The sequence below is a fragment of the Ochotona princeps genome, chromosome 4, assembly GCF_030435755.1.
Source record: "Ochotona princeps isolate mOchPri1 chromosome 4, mOchPri1.hap1, whole genome shotgun sequence".
Classification (NCBI taxonomy): domain Eukaryota; kingdom Metazoa; phylum Chordata; class Mammalia; order Lagomorpha; family Ochotonidae; genus Ochotona; species Ochotona princeps.
Window position 1 is genome coordinate 43,309,243 of NC_080835.1, and position 22,024 is coordinate 43,331,266.

The following is a 22,024-nucleotide window of genomic DNA, read 5'->3' on the forward strand; positions in this document are numbered from 1 at the left end:
GCAATTTTTATCAATTTAAAAATTACAATGTGAAAAGTTGAGATCTGCAGTACCAGTGATAAAGTTGGCAAGATAGTATATTTTAGTAAAAGTGTCAACACAACTGGTATGAAAGAAACTAGGACACTGTGCCAGGAATTACAGAAAGTGTTTGTTAATCTAACTAGCCTATTGAAATTAGTCCTTGGGGAAATTTCATTCTGAATTTTTCAAACATAAGAAAAATTCTATAAGTTTTCTATATTCAGTGAATATTACATAAATGTGGTTCTATCAACATGATGAAATTATCAAATCAGTAAAATCACTGATAAAGTAGAAATATAGGAATTATCTCCATATTAAATTTAAAAAATAAAATCAGAAAGTCAATGATCATAATTAGGTAAAATAATGTATGTTCAAATAATAACATTTTTTTTTAAGATTTATTTGTTTTATTACAAAGTCAGATATACAGAGAGGAGGAGAGACAGAGAGGAAGAGCTTCCATCCGATGATTCACTCCCCAAGTGAGCCGCAACGGGCTGATGCGCGCCGATCCGAAGCCGGGAACCAGGAACCTCCTCTGGGTCTCCCACGCGGGTGCAGGGTCCCAATGCATTGGGCCGTCCTCGACTGCTTTCCCAGGCCACAAGCAGGGAGCTGGATGGGAAGTGGAGCTGCAGGGATTAGAACCGGCGCCCATATGGGATCCCGAGGCTTTCAAGGCGAGGACTTTAGCTGCTAGGCCACGCCACCGGGCCCCAAATAACATTTTTAATGGAAATAGTTTTTGAATACTTTCCAAAATTCTGAGTTTCAGTATTCAAGAGGAAAAAAAATCCAAGTACTCTTTCAAAAGACGAGGTGAGGTCACAGATAGAATCTGGTTCAGCTGACTATAAAGCAGTGTCTGATAGCTATCTTGTTTGCTAAACAATGGGCATAAGGAGGGTAGTGTTTTGAGAGGGATACACTGAGAATATCCTGTTACAGGTTCCTGAGGACAGGACAACATATTCTGGGTCACCAGCATCAAGAAATAGCTCATGTGTGTGACAAAGAAACTATGTCATCATCATTGCCTTAAAAAAATACATAATTAGTGTTGAAACACCCCAAGTGAACATAATAAAGAAAAAATTATTTCAGTATAATAACTGGATTGATGTATTAGAACCATGGCTTTATCTTTTTTTCTTCCCTTGTCTCAATTAAAGGGTGAAAACTATTCAAGCAGAAAGCCATCAAGGAAGACATTGCACAGGATGGATACGGTCCACTTCATTGTGAAGAAATGCGCCATTTTCTTGTACATTTGTATAATGAAGATAGGGAGAGTAATGTTTTGGGGCAAGTACACAAAGGAGATTCTGTTACCTGTTCCTAAAGGTAGTAAAAGAGTTTCTGGGTCAATGAAAATTAGGAATAACTTCAAAGGAATACCCTTTTGTGCCTCCCAACCCCATTTTGCACCTGAGAGCCCAAACCTAAAGACATTTTGTGCTCCTATTAGGATCTCTTCCTAAGCATTTCAGCTGACTCCGTTTTACCTTAATCCAATTTCTACTCCATTAAACTTCAGGCTAAGACTATGATAAGCCAGACCTTAAAGCTTTTAACAAAAATGACTTTGTCACTATGTTTTGGTTATACGGAGTAACAAATACATCTTAAATGAGGCTTTTGTCAGAGAGGCAAATGAGCAATTTTTTAACAATCCTTCATTAATGTTGATATAAAAACCAATTACAACATTTTTATAGATGGTGGGGCGGTAGAAGAGGCTCAACTTGAACAGCTAACAAATTTTCTTACAGATCAGAATTCAACTGACATTTTGGGTTTTCCAATATCTATGTTGATAATTCTAAATTTCTTAAGCCAGAGCTCTCCTATCAGGCCTTACAAACATCGGGTAGTTTCCTAAAAATGCAGGTTCTTAAGAGAACCTCATCCTCAAGACACTCAAACACTGCTAATCAAGTTTTAAAATATAGGGCCCGGCGGCGTGGCCTAGCAGCTAAAGTCCTTGCCTTGAATGCACCGGGATCCCATATGGGCGCCGGTTCTAATCCCAGCAGCTCCACTTCCCATCCAGCACCCTGCTTGTGGCCTGGGAAAGCAGTCAAGCACGGCCCAAAGCCTTGAGACCCTGTACCCCTGTGAGAGACCCGGAAAAGCTCCTGGCTCCTAGCTTCGGACTGGCACAGCACCAGCCATTGTGGTCACTTGGGGAGTGAATCATTGGATGGAAGATCTTCCTCTCTGTCTCTCCTCCTCTCTGTATATCTGACTTTGTAATGAAAATAAAAATAAATCTTTAAAAAAAAAGTTTTAAAATATAAACAAGGACTCCAGTGTTGTGGTGCAGTGAGTTAAGCTGTTGATTGTCATACCAGCATGCCACATGGGAATGTCATTTGAGATTGGACTGCTTTGCTTTTATCTTGTTTCCTGTTAAAATCCTGGGAAGGCAATGGAATACAGCACAAATACTTGGCATCCAGATGAAACTTCTGGCTCCTGGCATTGGCCTGGTCCAGCAGGGGCTGTTGAAGTCATTCAGGGAATAAACCAGTGGATGCAAGATCTCTGTCTTTGTTGTTGCCTCACTCATTAAAATAAATAAATACACCGTTTACAAACATTAACAATAAAAAAGCAATGTGACTTAAATTTGTAAGCCATATTATGAGCTTAATTTTCTTTAGTTGTCAGATGGATATAACATGGAGAAGGATATTGCTGGATACAGCCTCCTGAAAGAATTGTGGGGGCAAAACATAAAACTTACTATTAGTTAGCCATTAGAATTAACATTGCTACTCAAAGTAAGCCTTTTTTCCCTGTATTCCTTGCCTCTTACCAGGCACATGTCAAAATTCATGGCAACTTTTTTTAAGAGACAAAAATAAGTTATAGCAATTTTAAATCTGTAAATATGGGATCACTGAAAACCAGTTAACATACACAGGGCAGTTTCAAATCACTTTCAAAATGATTTGAGGAAAACATACAGTTACAATTAGATCATTTAAGTATATTAAAGCTCAAACATTACATAAGAAGCTGTACTTACCTTAAATTTTCATTAAACCTTACTGTGGCTGCACAGTGGAATATAATATTGGTAGAATCTATGATGACCTCCTTATCTTCTTCACTGAGAGCCAGTTTAGGTTGAGTGAGTTCACTGTTGATTGCTATTATTTTCTCTCTAAAATCTGGATTTTCATCTCTCAATCTATCAAAGAGCTAGTAAAAGAGAAAAATACTTACTTTAGGACAGCATTTTTTACTTTCCAAAACCCATTACCATCCCTCATTCCTGTCAAGGATAACTATTTTGAAAACTTGAAACTGAGACTCTTAAGGCTGCCTTTCTTAATTGCTTTCAGTTGATTGACAGCATATAGAAAACAGGGTTTGGCACGGTGGCTACCACACTGCTTGGGATGTGCACACCCTGTTACTGGAATGCCTGAGTTCAAATCTCAATTCCACTTCAATTCCAGCGTCCAGTTAATGCTTATTCTACTCTGACAAGTAGAGGTGATGGGTTAAGCAGTTGGATCCCTGGCACCCATGTGGAAGATCCGAACTCAGGTTCAGTTTCCTAAGCTTTGGCCTGGCCAACCCTTTCTACTGCAGGCATTTGGGAAGTAAATTAACATATGAGAAAATTGTCTCCCTGCCTTTCAATAAAATTATAACAAATCAGGCCGGTGCCATAGCATAGTGGTTAAAGTCCTCGCCTTGCACACGCCAGGATCCCATGTGGTCACCAGTTCTAATCCTGGCAACCCTGCTTCCCATCCAGCTCCCTGCTTGTGGCCTGGGAAAACCGTCAAGGACGGCCCAAAGCCTTGAGACCCTGCACCCTTGTAAGAGAACCGGAAGAAGCTCCTGGCTCCTGGTTTCAGACTGGCTAAGGTCCAGCAGTTGCAGACACTTGGGGAGTGAATCATCGGACGGAAGCTCTTCCTCTCTGTCTCTCCTCCTCTCTGTATATCTGCCTTTCCAATGAAAAATAAGTAGATTTTTAAAGAAATGATAATGTATCAATTTTTTTACCAAAACAACATTCTGAAGCCCACATTATTTTATCTATTCTAAATATAAGGAATCTGACACCAGAGAGGTTGAGCAGTTTGCTAAAGACACAGTTAGCTTGGTAGTTTGCAGAACTAAATTTGCAGTGTCTACATCTTCACTGATGATTCTGCCCAAGAACAGGCATAAGCAGTATGACAGTAGGACAATCACAACAATGATCATTCCGGTGTCTACAAGTCAGATTTTAATTTATCATTTCATTTGTCTTATTTCATTGTTGTACAGTAAAATATTAAATTCATTACCTTATGTAAAACCATCAAAGAAATTTTCTAAAGTCAGAAAATTAACACAGACTGGAAACTAGACAACCTTGGAAAATATATATATTCAAACTGAAAATTCAACATTCCTCAAGTATAACCACAAGAAAAAATTCTTTTATAGACAATCAGATCACAAGAGGTAACAGTAGCACAGTGAATTGTGAATCTAGTTTAATTTTAAAATTAATTGAAATACTGCAGGGCAGGAGGGAAAACAAGCTCCTGTCTGTTGGTTCACTCCCCAAATTCCCATAATGACAGGGGTTGGGCCAGGGCCAGGGCCAAAGCCTGGGACAGGGGACTCGGGTGAAGGCAGAGGTGACGGGAGGAAGCCCATCTGATTGAGCCAGCATTGTAACCTCTCAGAGTCTACAATGGTAGACAGCTGGAGTTAGGAGCCACAGCCAAGATTGAAACCCAGGTCTCCAATGTGGAATGTGGGGTTTTAATCATGAGGCTTAATACCTCATTTCATTTTTATTCCAGCTTTGATGGCAAACTGATGCTACCAAGGTCACTGCTCTATCCATTTTGACTCTTTGATTTCATGTACAGTTTGTACTTGGCAGTTTAAACAGAATTCTTAACCTGGGAACAAAATCCATGTACATAAACAGGGCCTACTCCACCTTCCTAAAAGACTGCAGTATGTAACAGCCTTCCACTCCATCACTGTTAGCTAGTAGGTGTGAACATTAATGTCTTCCTATGTTAATTTTTAAAATATTTACTAAGTATTTCATGAGTCAGGTTTCCTCCCATGAACTAAAAACATAAAGAAAGGCTTTTCCTTTACATTTAGAGTTTAGAAATAAAAACCAGGCAAGTAAACTGACACAATATAGTGCTATAAGCAATGTGGCAAGAGCAACAATACAGAATTACAAAACTACACAGCAGAAATAACTAACCCAGCCTGAGGAGACCACAGAGAGCATCGCACAGGAAATGACATCTCTGCTACAACCTCAAGAATAAATAGAACTTGTGCACGTTGACAACAGAAATGAGAAGAAGATATGATAAAATACAAGAATCCTTTGTGATGTCTAGAAACATTGTTTACTGACAAGCCTGGGAAGTGGAGGGGAAGGGGACTACCTAGCAACTAGTGACCAGGGAGCAGGAATGATGGATTATCCTCCCACCCAGGACAGCCCCTGACAGCAGAGGACTAACAGCCTGAAACATCAACGGTGCTGAAGCTGAGAAACTCAAGTCCCCACCCGGCTGTGGGATGTACTTGCCTGTGGTGTTTACTGCCTGAATGTACTGTCTACTAACTTCAAGAGCATACTCATTTTACCTGACTTAAGAAAAACACCTCATTTTTACTGGTTCACCAACAACATGACAGATAATAGGAAATAAGCAGCCCAAGGACTAAGTGGTTGGATCTGTCAGAAGGGAAGTAGAGGCACAAGAAAGACACGACTTAACTTTCCGGAACATCAATTTTAGTAAAAGATTTGCAGTTGAAGTATTTTTACATGGAAAATGGCCTATGTTTAGGAAACCCATTAAAGTTCAAGGAAATTCCAGGCTTTAGGTATGAAATATTCCTTATCTTAAAACATTTGCCTTACTGTGGAAAAGCATTTAAAGCACTGCCCTGAAGACTTCAGTGTTTTCCAATCTGTCACACTTTACTCAACACCTCCATTTCAACCAAGACATCAATTTCAAGACTTGTTCCTATTCAACATCCTGACAACTCTACTCCGATTTTCGCTCTTACAAGTTCTCTGGAAGGCAGAAATTTCCTAGCCCTGAGTTCAGTCCCTCACACCAAGTCAAATGACTACCACTAATCAGATCAATGTTTTCTGAAAACTGAAATGTGAAAAAGAATATATAAGCCTGCACAACAGGAAAGGGTACTGGCAGAAGAATTAAAACTTGTAAGTGCTCATGATAAAATGCCAGGAAAAATAAACAAATGGTAGAGATGGCAACAAAACACATCAGCAGGCATTTTTACTTGTAACAAACCTAGTCATCTGACATCCTCTTCAAATGACTTCTTCTTTGTAAATTTTAAGGGGAGTAAAAGATTCCAAAAAGGTTCAGCAAGAATCAAAAGGAAAAAATGGTGAAGGAGACTAATGCAGACTGATGAAAAGGTCACAGGTAACTTTTCAGAAAGAATTGCACAAACCAGGGCTTAAAAACTTAAAGCAACATAACGAGTACCTGCTGCCTGATGTCAAAGAAAACACTGTAGCCAATTACATTCAAATCCAAAGAACTATCATTAAAGGCATAGGAAGTTGACTCAAAGTAAAATGTCTGACCTATTGCTGCTACAAGTTTTGGAAACAAGTGTACAACAACTGAGATATTCAAATAAGTGCTATTCTAATTAAAAAAAAAAAAAAGCTATATATGAAAATCTTTTTTGAAGGAGTCAAGGAGTCCTATCATCAGGTTTCATATGAGGACCAAAACTGGGCTTAGAGCTTTCCAGTTCAAACTTACTATCAATAAAAATAAAATTCAGAATTTATAAATAGTTATGAAATTATTTTATCTCATTTTTTCTTAACAATACTTTCCCAAAGATTCCAAATGTATGTATTCCCTCTTTTCATCTGTCAAATACAAATACGTAATTCTCTACCTCTTAATACTGTTAGATTACACATCTAAGTATTATTAAAACATACTGTCCTACAGCACAACAGGTAGTTCTAAAATAACTTATTCAAAGACTACTTAACCTACTGCAAACATTCTAATAAATGTGCTTTAAATATTTACCAGGGGGCTAATATAAAACTAGTTATATGATTGATTTACAAACCACATCTGGATTATTGCCATTCTATAGGAACTTAAACTTTTTCTAACTTATGTTTTAAGCATATTGGAAGAAATAACGCTAATCTTTTGATGATTATAACTATGCAAGTACCATTTCCTTCTCAAAATCATCATTTTCCACACTCACCTTGCCACTCAAGACTTCCTCCACTCGTTCTTGAGGGGTCTGCCCAGCCTTTTGCCTCACCAACACATATACTGAATTCACCTTTGGACAAGACCTCAGCAACTTCTCCAGAAGCACTTTTCCTAGGAATCCAGTAGCTCCTGTGAGGAGGACATTCTTGCCTTCATAGTATTCTGGGATTGAAACCATTTTGATCCTAGGAAAAAGAAGGCAACTAAGTGTTAAGTATTTATATTGAAGTCTTCAAAAACACTCTTGGTATTCAGATAACTATTTTAAATGACAGGCAAAACCCAAAATTGAACATGAACATGAGAGGACTCTAACCTCTAGTTCATTGGAGTGATGTGGGAAGAACAAACCACAGCTTATTCTAGCCCTGTATTTTTCCCTGCATCGCTCCAGGGAATTCACCCTCTCAGGGCCCAAGTTTCCAGCAAAGGAAACCCAAATCTTCATTCATGCTCTGTTAAAACCTGAACACTACTGAATAGTGTTTCTCTGTCCCCCAAAGGGATTTTCATCACCAAATAGAGGTCAGCAGCAAGACTCAATTGCCTAGCTTGTGCAACACTGCCAGGTGTCAGATTCACCTATCACCACCACCTTGAATGAAGAGGTAACACCATGTTCTTTCCCCAAAACATGTTATTGGTGATATATTCAAAAAATGTTTAAAATTGCCCTTTCAAAAAAGTCACAGGAAGAAATACATAGGCTGACATTCCTTCTACTCAAATTCCACTGAGACAGCAGAAATGAGAATGGACAAACAAAACAATGAAGATGAATGAAAACAGACACAGTGGGATGTGCACAGCCTGTACAGCTCTGGAGTACTTAGAGATGAAAACACATCAGATACAATACCACCAGACACATCATAACGAATGCCATTCAGAGAAGAGAAGCAACTTTAACTGTATTTCAGCTTTCTTGAAGCTTGGATAAATATGTGCGGTTTATGCCCAAATTTTTCACTATAAAACATAAACAGAACAACCTTAAAACAAGAAGTAGCTCCACCATTAACAAACAAGGCAAAAAAGGAAAAAAAAAAATAGAAAAAAAGTGTGGTGGTGGAGTAGGTATAAAGGAAATAAACACAAAATTCCTAGAACAAACAGATGCAGACAAGCCACAGCAGAACAAGCACAGAAGGCATGAAGGAGGCAAGAGTTGTCTTCACTGATTCCCTGAATAGAATCTGGGAGAAAACCCCAAGTTTAGGAACAAGAAGCTGTATGAAACACACAGATATCAAAGGATTTGAAAAGCTGCTAGCAGAACAGTGGAACCCTCCTAACAGTCTTACTTCCTGTGTAAATTTCAGCTCCCAGACTTAGTATCCAAATCTATCTGAGAAGAGTAACTGGTTGTTCAAACATACACAAAGGCAGATGGAGGAGGCAAAGGATTGAAATCTATCAAAAACAAAACATGGGCCCAGCGCAGCAGCATAGCAGCTTAAGTCCTTGCCTTGCATGCGCCAGGATTCCATGTGAGCGCCACTTCCAATCTCAACAGCCCCACTTCCCATCCAGCACCCTGCTTGAGGCCTGGGAAAGCAGTTGAGGATGGCCCAAAGCCTTGGGATCCCACAAACACAATGGAGACCCAGAAGAAGCTCCTGGCTCCGGGCTTCGGATCAGCATAGCTCCGGCCATTTTGGCCACTTGGGGAATGAATGATTGGATGGGAGATCTTCCTATCTGTCTCTCCTCCTCTCCGTATAAAAAGATAAATCTTTCAAAAAAATTTTTTTGACCCACTAGAAAAAATTTTGGGGTTCTTGGCTTATATCTGTGTTGCTGGCTCCAAAAGAAACATGTAAAGCTCCTCACCAGTCATTCCATCTGAGAAAAAGCTTTTTTGAAAAAAAAAAACCTTAAAAATCAGAGGAAGCCACATCACCTACTAAAACCAATCTACCTAGTCCTTTATAAATACTGAGTAGATCAGCAAGGATGAGATAATTAATACTTACAAAATTAAAAGGATCAAAATAAAAAGCTACAGAATCAGCTACAGAGGAAACTAAGGTAAAGAAAATTTAAATTCTTATAAATTATCTTCCAAACTGTTCACAAAAAGATTTTACCTATAATATAATTATAATCAAAAAGGAACAAAGAATATGAAAGCATCCGAAAACCAGAAATTTAAAGTGTGCAAACAAAAAAATACAATTAAAAAGTAAACCATGGGCCTGCACAGTAGCCTAGTGGCTAAAACCCTAACCTTGCGTGCTCGTGTCCCAGCTGCTCTACTTCCCATCCAGCTCCCTGCTTGTGGCCTGGGAAAGCAGTTGAGGACGGCCCAAGAGCTTAGGACCCTGCACAGTGTGGGAGACTGGAAAGAAGCTCCTGGGTCCTGGCTTCAGATCAGCTCAGCTCTGGCCGTTGCGGCCACTTGGGGAGTGAATCAGTAGAAGGAAGATCTTTCTGTCTCTCCTCCTCTCTGTAAATCTGATTTTCCAAACCACTAGGATTACAAGTGAATTTTTGTCACTGGATACAAGTTTCTGTGAGGTAAAATGTTAGAAAACCCTAATCTGAACTACTTTTAATACCATCAAAGCCACCAAAATTTACAGAAAGTAATAAGCATTAGCAAAGGTATAGAAAAATTAGAATCTTTGTACACTGCTGGTGGGGCTGTTCATTTTGAAGGCTGAAAATTCCATCGTATTACCAGCAATTTCACTGCTATGTATACACGCAAACGAACTGAAATAAAAAAGCCAAAAGTTGATAAATATTTATGGCACACTGTTCACAACATCCAAATGGTAGGAATAATCCATTTATCAAACAGAAAAACAAGCTGTGCTCTACGCATATAAAAGAATACTATTCGGTCTTAGGAAAAAAAAACAAAACAAAAACAGTTCTGACACAAAAAACAAAGTTGAGCCTCAAAAATACACCACATGAAGGTATCGGGGATAAAAGCTGACCGATTATACCAACACATGGAAATGAAATATTCAGCACAGTCATGCTGGGATGCTGCAGATCTGTGGTTGCAGAAGTGGACGGGGGGAAGTAGCAGGGAGTAGACATTGCTTAAGCAGTTTCAGTTCGGAGTAAGAGTAAGGTTTCAAAACGAGGAAGGTGGCAGTTGTACAACACTGTGAATGCACTTGTACTAACTGCTACTGGATTTTCATTTTAATGATGCTATGGTTGGAATGTTCCCAATGTCACATTATGGGGTGGGGGGCCTTTAAGAGGTCATTAGGTCAAGAGGTATCCAGACAAACTGGCACTGAAGCTGGCATCTGATGAAGAAGATTGGCATAATACTTAGGAAAACTAGCATTTTCTATTAAACCTTCACATCCACAAGTCATATGACTGAGCAATTTTCCCAACTATTCCAGCAACAGAAATGAGTACTTATGTTCAGCTAAGCTTCATAAACAAGTACAGTTACAGTACACCATTCCTATGGATACAAAAAAATCAATCTAAGCGTTCTTTAACAGACTAAGGTGTAAAGTACAATATATTTATATAATGCTGTATTTTAAAAGAATCAAAATATCCTGACCCAATGAGGCCAGGCACACAGTGTACAACACAAGTATATGATACCATGATCTCATCTATGACAGGGGAGACTCAGGTATGGTCTGAATAGTATCCTGCAGGAAACTCATCATTAAGCTATCCACATTAGGACGTCTAAACTTCCTGAATATGTAAGTATGTATATCAATGGGAAGTTTACTTTAAAAAATAAAACATAATGTGAACAGATACCCTGGTTTGCCCAGAACAAGCCTGGTTTATACACACCACAGCTTCATTGTCAAACAGAGCTTACTTTCTCAATAGCGTCCAGTTCACATAATATAGAGTCATCCTAGTTAAAACCCATTTCAGTCTTGGCCTATTCCACAATTTCAATGATTGAAAGCCTAATTATAAATCAGTTGAAGCTCAAATAAGTTAATATGTTTATTCAGAAGATACAAAGCATAATTCTAATCAACATGCTGAGAAAAATCTGGAAAGGACTCATAAGAATTATATACTAAAAATACACATGGTAGCAAGTAAGATGAGAACCTAACGAGTTACCTAGTTCTAAGCTTCATTTTCTTCTCACATAAGAATTTTCCAATAGGGCCCGGTGCAATAACATAGAGGTTAAAGTCCTCAACTTGCATGCACCCAGATCCCATATGGGCGCCAGTTCTAATCCCAGCGGCCCCGCTTCCCATCCAGCTTTCTGCTTGTGGCCTGGGAAAGCAGTCGAGGATGGCCCAAGGCCTTGGATTCCTGCACCCGCGTAGGAGACCCCGAAGAACTCCTGACTCCTGGCTTCGGATTGGCTCAGCTCCAGCCGTTGTGGTCACTTGGGGAGTGAACCATCGGACGGAAGATTTTCCTCTCTGTCTCTCCTCTCTGTATATCTGACTTTCCAGTAAAACTAAAATAAATCTTCAAAATAAATTTTTCCAAGAAATGTTTATTAAGCACCTGCTCGATAACAGGCATCAGAAAGCTTTCAATTTGAATACATTTAAGGTATAAAAAAAGGCAGTTTTTCATCTAATAATTGAGGATTTAGAGCTGAATTCAACTCTAACAACACAGAAAGTACATTTTCCATTTACCAGAATCTTTCCTATCAGAGCCTACACAGAAGACCTAGGAACACCAGAACAGTACACCTGATAGTACACAGACTGCTTGGTTTAAAGTGGTAGAATGAGGATGTGGTTTTCCCCCTTATCTCTCCCCTTCCCCCAGATGCAAGAAGGGGAAAAAAAGAAATGTGATAACAATGGTCTTAACCCACTTTCCTCTAGCCCTTGACCCTTTGCGCCCTAATCAACAATGTCAAGATTATCAACAAAATAAAGAGGGAAAAAAATGAGTGGTAGAATGAAACTGTCTGATTCTGATTTATTGGTTACTGTAACTCTGTGTATCTCATGAAGCTGCCTCGCAAACCCACAGGCCCAAGATAAGACGAAAGATAAGTTGTGGGCCACCTGGCAGCTACAAATCTATAACTCTAAAGGTTTTAAAAAACACCTTAACATTTGGATTAAAAGTTAAGTTTGGCTAAAGTAGCTCATGTAGACCTCCCTTGTAAGCATCACTTGCTGATTTTGAGGTACAAAAATAGAGGGCAGCCCAAAGCCTTGGGACCCCTGCACCCACATGGGAGACCTGGAAGAAGCTCCTGGATCCTGGAAGAAGCTTCGGATCAGCACAGCACTGGCCTTTGAGGTCACTTGGGGAGTGAATCATCGGATGGAAGATCTTCCTCTCTGTCTCTCCTCCTCTCTGTATATGACTTTGCAATAAAAATAGAATAAATCATTAAAAAAACACTTTATTCCTGTTGATTTTGTTTTATGGCTTTTCATTTAAGGGAATGTACAGTAACTGTGTAATGGAGAGTATCATATCCAGATGTGAAGATACAATGCAGTATGCATCTCTACTTCCAAACCAAAGATGGACTCCCAATGAAACTGTTGGCTATGTCTTAACAATAGGATGCTTGGCTGTCCGCCATTGTCTGTACCCACAATGTTGGGATACACTTACAGAGCAGAATGATGGATTAATGGCTGCTTATGAAGGACTATCTTATTGTAATAATATTGGAGAAATAAGCTGAAGGGAGGGATTGGGGGGGGGGGTAAGGGAAATTCCAGAGCCTATGGAACTATATCATAAAATTTTAAATAAATAGAAGGAAAAAAAAGAAAAATACAGAAAACAGACACATCCTTCCTCTTCCATATCACAGCATTTGTGAGAGTACTGAATTAACACAGAATAGGCACAATGCAATTTCCTTGCTCATTTTCTTTCTCTCTCTCTCTTTTTTAAAGATTTATTTCACTGAAAGAGCAACGGAGAGAGGGAAATGTTCTTTAATGTGCTGCTTCACTCCCCAGATGGCTGCAATGACTAGGGCTGAACCTGGTCAAAATCAGGAGCCTATCACTCCGTCGGGGTCTCGCTCACCAAGCAGCAGGGGCCCAGGCATTTAGCCATCACTTACTGCCTTCTCTGCCTCATTAGCAGGGAGCTCTGTAGCAAGTGGAGCAGCTGGGACTAACTGGCACTTTCTGTTTTCTAACAAATATGAAGGGCAGAGTTATAAAGAGAAATCTCCCATCCACTGGTTCACGCCACAAATGGTGGCTGTGAGTGTACCAGGCCCGAGTCAGCAGATGGAGCCTCAAGCCTCAGGCCTCTTCAGCATTTCCCAGGTGCATCAGCAGGGAGCTATTTAGGAAGTGGGTGACCAGCCTTAAACAGCACCTACATTGGGGGTTGGTCCAGCTTAACCTACTCCACCCCAACACCAGTCCCCACTCTGGCACTTTGGTACATTGCACCTTCCCTACTGCCAGGCAGCGGTTCTCCCTACAGCTCCTCAGCAGCCAATCTGATCCAGATTTCAGAAAGTCTAAAAATACAGTTTTCTTCCTCTGTAAATAATTTATACTTATGAATATAATTTTAGACAAGAAAAAAGGTTTTTTTCCTATCTGCCAAAGGAAGGTCAACAAGTATTTCATCTCTGAATTAGATATTACAATGTTCATACACAAACATACTCATATTTTTATTTAGGGGGAAATTAGTTTTAGCAGAAGCAGAATATAAACTAATCGAGGCCTTGTAAAAACAATTAATGGCTGAAAGAAGAGTTAATGAAACTTCAAGCACTTATAAAGTAGAAAAATCAGACTATAATTTGAGAGGTTTTAGTCGTTACAATATATGCAGGTAAGGGCCCAGCACAGTAGCCTAGTGGCTAAAATGATTGCCTTGCACACACCAGGATCCCATATGGGCACCGGTTCTAATACCGGCAGCCCCACTTTCCATTCAGCTCCCTGCTTGTGGCCTGGGAAAGCAGTTGAGGACAGCCCAAAGCTTTGGGACCCTGCACCCGCATGGGAGACCTAAAAGAGGCTCCTGGCTTCTGATCAGCACAACTTTGGCCATTTACAGCCACTTACGGAGTGAATCAGCAGATTTTCCTCTCTGTCTCTCCTCCTCTCTGTATATCTGACTTTCCAATAAAAAAATAAATCTTTAGAAATATATATATTCAGGTAATCCCATTACCCTGCTTATTCTTAAGAACTTTTAGATGGGGTCTGGCACATAGCCTAGTGGCTTAAGTCCTTGTCTTGCATGCGTTGGGATCCCATATGGGCACCAGTTCATATCCCGCCTGCTCCACTTCCTTTCCAGTTCCCTGCTTGGGGGGCCTGGGAAAGCAATGAAGGATGGCCTAAAGCCTTGGGACCCTGCACACATATGGGAGACCCAGAAGTTCCTGGCTCCTGGCTTTGGATAGGCTCAGCCCTAGTCATTGTGGCCAGTTAGGGAGTGAATCATCAGATGGAATATCTTCTTTTCTGTCTCTCTTCCTCTCTGTAATCTGACTTTCCAATAAAAATAAATAAATCTTTTTAAAAACCCACTGAGAATTAAAATATACAGTGGAAAAAAGAGATTCAAAAATTTTTATCTATTTGAAAAACAGAGAGGGAGAGACAGAGAAAAAGCTTCCATCTGCTGGTTCACTCCCCAGATGACCACAATGCCCAGGGTTGGGCCAGGCTGAAGTCAGCATCCAAGAGCTTCATCTGGGTCTTTTGTGTAAGTGTAGGGGCCCTCAAGTTAGGACCATCCTCTACCAACTTCCCAGGCCACAAGCAGGGAGCTGGATGGGAAGTGGAGCAGCCGGGACACATGGAATCCCAGCCCTCATAAGGTGAAGAGTTAGTTACTGAGCCATTGTGCTGGACATCTGCCCCACCTCCCATTTTGCTATTGAAATAAACATTTTTTAAAAGTATATCCAAAGGAATGACGCATTGTAGTAAGTACAAAATTACTGCCTATAGTGCCTTCATCCCACATAAGCACCAGTTTCAGTTCAGTTGTTCCACTTCTGATGCAGCTCCCTGCTAATGTACCTGAAAATACTTGAAAAAACAACAGAAGATGCCCCAAGAGCTTGGGCCCTACCCTAAAATGGGAGACCATGCTGCAGGGCCTGGCTGAATCTCCTGACTTCAGCCTGGCCCTGCTCCAGCAGCCATTTGGGGAGTGAACCATCAGGCAGAAAACTTTTGTTTCTTCTGCTTTCTAACTCCATTTTTCACATAAATAAAATATGCCTTTTAGAAAAATGCAGGCATATTCTTATACACAGATTATTACTGGAAGAAGAGCCTAAGTTTGGTCAAGTTGGTTGCCTCACTGGGTAACTGGCTACCAGAGAGGAGGGCCATTTACTTTTCATATTTTTTCATGCATTTTTATGTATATGCATAATCTATTTAAAATGTTTTTGTAAAATAGAAAAAAGTCAGTAACCAGAAGGTGCTAAAAATAACCAAAACCACAAATTCTCCCCCTAATTAAATATTTCCCCATTTTCTTTGGTCTTCTAACAAATACAAACTCAATTTTGTATTTTGAAATATTTTTTTTTACAAACCTTAAGTGAAAATAAAATAAATCATTCTGCTTAAATCTGTTCCATTTATTTATGAGATACAAAATCTGTTAGGTTACCAACCAAACGATTGCATGTAGGAAACTACTAATGAAAATCATTTTCACACTGGGAATTTCCTGAGCAGAGTATGAGAAGATTTTCTTCTCCAAGATAATACTGATCTGGGGTGGGATGTAATTCACTTCTAAGAGCTCCCCAGGTCACAATGTTCACCACATTCACATAGCAGCAAGAGACACAGAATTATAAAATATAACAGCTGTAAGTGGTGGAAATTTGTAGGAAGCAGGATTGAATGTTTAGATACTTGCTGGTGTCCCTGCAATGGGTGTGGACGACATGCAAGTGTAAACAGCTCCCCTGCTGGCAAGGCCACAAGCAGCTTCCAGCTATATGGCAAGGCCTGGTGGATGTCTCCCCAACCACCTCAATGCAGTTTCACCCCCTTTGCAAAAACACTCAAACACCCCGTTAAAGAATTCTGTAATCTATTGAGGCATTGTTGTTTGCCCTTGTGAGACAGATACTGCAACTGATGTGAGCTTGGGAGTTAATGTTACCAATTATGTCTTGGTGAATGGGCCTTGAACAATTACTGAGAATTAATGCACACAGGAGTACAATTAAGCCCATGCCATTTCTGGACACCTTGTTGTGTGCCTGCCTATTGCCCCGAAACCTGGCCCAGACACGCAGAGTACCTTCTGGGAAAGGGCTTGACAAGTATCCTAAAAATTAATGAAAGTGATGGGAGTATGAGCTGAAACCGCTATGATGATAAATGGTTACTGTGACCTTAAAGGCTAGCCTGTCTCTGCAATTTCTTCGGAGCATAGAAAATGTATCTGTTTTAGCCACTTTTATAATTTTTGGGTAGAGGAATTAAAGGTTGTTTTTATTAATATTATAGAAATATGCTTCTAATTATTGTTTGTATGTGGCGTTGTAGAGCATGTAGTTACAGAGGGATTTAATATTTGAAACTTTTGTCTTGGATCTTTATGCTTTTTGCCTTCTGAAAAATCTTTATGCATTTTTCCCTTGATAGGTAAGTTGTATAAATAGAAATGTAGTGGCAATGTATTACAGATTAGTAGGTAATCGCAGCTTGGAGTCCTGCCTGTCACCCAATGGCTACTACTGAAGAACGAATAATGGCTTGTTTTGAAGAACAATGATTACATTATCCTACAGAATTATCTTTAAGAGCACCTGGTTAACCATAAAGCAAAAAATAAAATAATCAAACTCCTGTGCATGCCCACTTAATCATAAAGTTAAAAACAGAAGAACCAAACGTTTGTGCAGAGGCTTGTGATGTATGTGAGTAAATAAAAAGGACAGCTTCTTGAGCTGTTGATGGAGGGCACCAAGTGACTATTTCCGTGTCTCCTTTTCACCGACTCCACACACCCCTCCTGGAGCTCCGAACTTGGCTGCAGCTGGCCTCCAGCAGATACTGATCTGGAGACTTTATTATTTCTTTTAACATATATTTTTATTGCATTTCATTTTTTTAAACTAATTACATTGCATTATGTGATACATTTTTTTATGCACTGGGATTCCCCCCGCCCCTCCCCACACCCTCCCCCCACCGCGGCAGATTGCTCCACCTTGTTGCATTTCCATAGTTCAAATTCAGCTGACATTCTTTCACTGGAGGTATTTACCAAGCATAAAGTCCAGCATCTTATTGTCCTGGTAAGTTCAATGGTTTCTTGGTGAGACCATCTCTGGTCTGAAGGTAGAGCCAGCAGAGTATCATCCCAATCAATTTAAAGTCCCAACATAATATTTCCAACCATTTACAACATTGTGGCATTAAGTGACTTGGTATTGATTAACCAATATGTTAATAGGAAAATGCAGGTTCTCAACCACAACCTGTGACTTCTTCATAGACATTTCAATTTTGGTTTATATTCAACCGTGTTCTATACACCTTAAAATGGCTTAGATTGCTATTCAGCTGTCTCATGCCTATTTTAATTTTAGTCTTTAGCAGTTTATAGCATTGAAGCATGATTTCGCTGAACCTGGCTGTTTTTCGGGTGGTCTAACTCTATAATTCTAACAGGATATATGTCAACAGTTTAGGTGAGCATGTGTAGGAGGGGTGTGCAGAGAAATCTTCCATACCCCAGTGAGGAGTAACTAATCTTTGTGTCCCACCCAGTGAGGTATAAGTGCATCCCCGTTGACTATTTTCTGTCTGTTTCTAAGCTTTCCTTGTTGTTCTCTATCTATTCTAGTTTTGTTTGTTTGTTTGTTTGTTTGTTTTGAGGGGTTTCTGGAGCGCTCCTGATGGTTATTACGATAGGGGGTGGGGACCCAAAGTTGAAAGCAGGCAAGGATCAGGGAAAGCTCCTCTCCCTATTCCCGAAGGAAGTTTACTGTTCTTCTGTTTCTGCAGACCGCTCAGGGATCCTGGTTGTTGTTCCGATGACCTTGCAACCTGCAAGGCAGGATTTGGGCTTCTTCCATCCCATGTTGTAGATCCAAATGGGGGTGGTTGACCTCAGAGTTCTTGGTCTCCTTGGCAGTAGGGATGTAGTCCTCGGTGCTCCTTGGTGAGGATCTAGTAGGAGTCTTCAGAATTAGAATAAAAGCCTCCTCCTGTCCGCCTGCTCCACTCTGGGGTCCCCCCCTGCTCTATGCGTATGACCTCCTGTTAAGAGGTTGTTAGGATTATTCCTAATTCCCCTATATGCCTTTGTAGTTTTGCTATTGTCTAATGCTAATTCGAGTCTGTTGTCTGAGTTACCAGTTATGATCCTGATAGGTTATATTTCCCATCTTCCTCACACCTTCTAGGGTGATGTAAGATTTCTCTGCTCTCCCTCCCCATTTCCAAGTATCATGGGGCCTTACAAGTACATTAGGTTTTACAATTCTTTGATGTAGATCATAAACAATCTGCCGATCTGGAGACTTTAAAACGCATTGCTTAGTTTCTCTAAATCAATCTGTAGCAGGTAGAACGCGGAACTGAGCCATCATCAGCTGCCTCCTAGGCTTTACAAATTAGAGGAAGCTTGAACTGGAACTCAGTCACTCCAATATAAAATTTGGGCATTTCAAGGTAGTCTTTCAACTGTTGTGCCAAACACAGGCACCCTTCAAAAGAATGAAAGATAAAAATACAGTATATATTCAAGAAAAAATCACTGGCATACACACACACACACAAATTCATGCACATCTGCACACGGTCAAATCTCAACATAAAGTAGCAGATTCAAGAAAAGCAGCATTCTGGTTATCTATTGCTATTTAACAAAAATCATTCTAAAACAATTTCACATGGTTCTCTTACAAATTTTGGGTTACACATTTGGAAAGGGTCAACAATGTCATTGCAGTTGAAGAGCTCTACCTCTTGGACCTCTTTTTCTATTCTGATGAAGTACCCTGGGCTAATCAGCTTGCTTACATAACTGCTAATAATGACTTACTGATCAGTATTCTAGTAAATAAGGAAGAAGCTCTCATCTCTCCTACCTAGTCTTACAAGTTACACCAGTGGGAACTGCGTATTTTACTGGAAGCAAGTAAGCCTAAATTCGAGGGGACTTAAATCCATCTGTGGATGAGAGAACAAAGTCTACCCAACACAAGCTCGCACATGAGATGGGAAATAAAACCTCAGCCATCTTTAGAAAACACACCTGTCATAAAGGGAATTAGGTGATATAACTGCTTGTTACTCTTGAGATTGTCAACTACTAATCCAAGAAGGATCTACTTCCCTGCTCAAAGGACAAAATTACAACAATTTAACTAACTTCATTGGCTTTATTTTGAATTCTATACTCAGTCAATGCTTCATCCCATGAGACAGTTTTCTGACGACACAAGCAAACATGTTTAGAGATAGAGGGATAAAGAAAGCAGAAACAAGGCATATTAGTCATTTAAATATTACTTGCCTTGAAAGACAGGTTCAAGAAGACACAGTAATAGAAAGACTGTTTAATATGTTATCTTTTTTCGTATAAAAGGCTGAGGGAACTTTATTTTTGCACCAAATGAAACCGACCCATTTGGGAAACTTGCCTGTTATTTTCATAATTCTGATTTTTCAAAAGGTCTTTTTGGGCCCTGTGTGGGAGCTTAGTCCAAAGCTATATAGCCTTCTATAGTGTCTATTTACAGCATTATGTTACACAGCATTACAATATATTTAGCTAACTGAAAACCTTGCAAAAATATTGCCTGTAAGCTTTATATCTTGAAATATTTTATTTACCAAATAATCTCACTTGCTGAATTCTTTCTTTTGCTTAATTAATGGTAAATTCCAATCAGCAGTTGCCACTTGGAGTAGATAAACCTCTAGTGGGTACAATGACTTTCTTTTCTGCTAAGATTCCCACCTGGAGGTACGCTGGGAACCAAAGGTTTAAGTGCCTTTTCCACTGCATTCTAGTAACTCAAATCCTTTTATACAACTGGTTTTCAACAATTGTTTATACGTAGCTTTAGCCTGGTGATGTAGATAATGTACACATCATGGACGGAAATCTTTATTTTGTGTCTTGATGCAGTCTTAACATAAAACTTCTCTATGAAAGTAAGCTACAGGGGCTAGTGTTATGGTATAGTTAAGCTGCTGCATGCAACCCTGGTAGCCCTTAGGGAACACCAATTCAAGTCCCAGCTGCTCCTCTTGTGACCCAGCTCCCTGCTAATGGTCCGAGAAAGCAATGGAAGACAACCCTGCACCCACATGAGAGATACAGAAGATTCTCCTAACTCTTGGTTCTGGCCTGGCGCAGCCTCAGCCTTGTGTCCATTCACGCAGTAAATCAGTGGATCTCAATCTCTCTCCCTATTTGTGTGTGTATGTGTGTGCGCATGTCTTCCTCTCTATAATCCCTTTAAAAAATCTTTTTAAAAAATTTTAAACCTAATTTAAAAAGAAAAACAAGAAAATGCAAACTCAAAGTATACTGATTATTTATTCTAGTCAAACTGATGTGGATTCCTTTTTCCTTTTGTGAAAAATTAAGGTTTAGCAGACATTTTTCCACAATCAAAACAACAGCTCTAGCATCTTGTATAACATTTCTTTTTCCCATGCCCATGAGAGATGCCAGTGTCCAGTGTTGTTGTAGGCATTCTTTGAACTCGACATAATGGTCACTCTGTTTGTCCACACAGGCACTAAGACACCAGTATATAAGTCTGCATCCTATTCACCGATTGTGTAAGGTACTTCTAGGCAGTGAAATCTCACGATTTGGTATTGGCAGTCAGCTAGTTTAGGATCTGCTGAGCTGGAGGAATCTGTAAGTTGTTATCCCCACTTCCATGTGTAATTCTAGCTTGCTTGTCAATCAAAATGCCCCCTGCATATGCAGGAGTTTGATTCAGGACTTAAGGAGAAAATGTCATGGAAATGTTTATTAAGCTCCATGTGGAAGTTCATTAAGTTCCATGCCTGAAGGGGCAAACCCCTACATCTCATAAAAGGAGGTGCTGGGACACAACTAGAGGAGCTTCTGGTGCTTGCTCTCTGTGCTTCCTCATCTCCCACTCCCTTCCTCCTTCTGGCCTGCTGCCTATTCATGCTGGATATTGGTGTGGGTTAACCTATGCTCGACTGTGCACATGCTCACTTTCTTCTCTTCTGAATAAAGCTTACTTTGTATATGTCAGCATTAAAAATACTTCTTTTTGTGCATAACCACCTCAAAAAAATATACACACCCCACTGCCTCATTTCAAGTAAGTTTATTAGTTCTTAGGGTCATTGCACATTTATTATACACTGATGCTACTCAATTAACATGATATTTTCATAAGAATTAGAACGCTACCTAAGTACTAAAGAAAATCAGGTTCAGAATTACTTGTAAAAAGCACAGAGACACCTTAAAAAGTCATGTTGTACTCCATCAGAGAGGAAATGCAAAAAAAAATGTGAATTCTATGACATTAATATTATTTGGTGACTAGAAGATTTAAATTTTTTCAGTAATACCCATTTTCCTTTGTTTCCATCCTCAGGCCTGTACCAAGAGCGTAACTTCTCCACTGTAAAGCCAACAGAAGGGCTGTGTTCTTGTTAACACACAGACTGGTGACAGTAAACAATAAACAGCAAGAAGTATCCAAAGTCAAACAAGTCAAGCAATTACTTAAATTGCAGAGATGAACAATCACTCCAATGCCTGAA

General features: G+C 39.7%; 1 protein-coding gene across 7 annotated transcripts in view; it reads right to left on the reverse strand.

The window, feature by feature from the left end:
* FAR1 (fatty acyl-CoA reductase 1) overlaps positions 1 to 22,024 on the reverse strand; it is a 57,090-nt gene that overhangs the window by 23,705 nt on the left and 11,361 nt on the right. For all 7 annotated transcript variants that reach the window (XM_058663342.1, XM_058663339.1, XM_058663340.1 and 4 more), the window contains 2 exons: positions 7,318 to 7,513; positions 3,065 to 3,240 (listed from right to left, as the gene is read on the reverse strand). In XM_058663342.1, coding sequence (XP_058519325.1) covers positions 3,065 to 3,240; positions 7,318 to 7,506 — 365 coding nt within the window. In that variant the 5' untranslated portion in view covers positions 7,507 to 7,513. The remainder of the gene's footprint in view (positions 1 to 3,064; positions 3,241 to 7,317; positions 7,514 to 22,024) is intronic.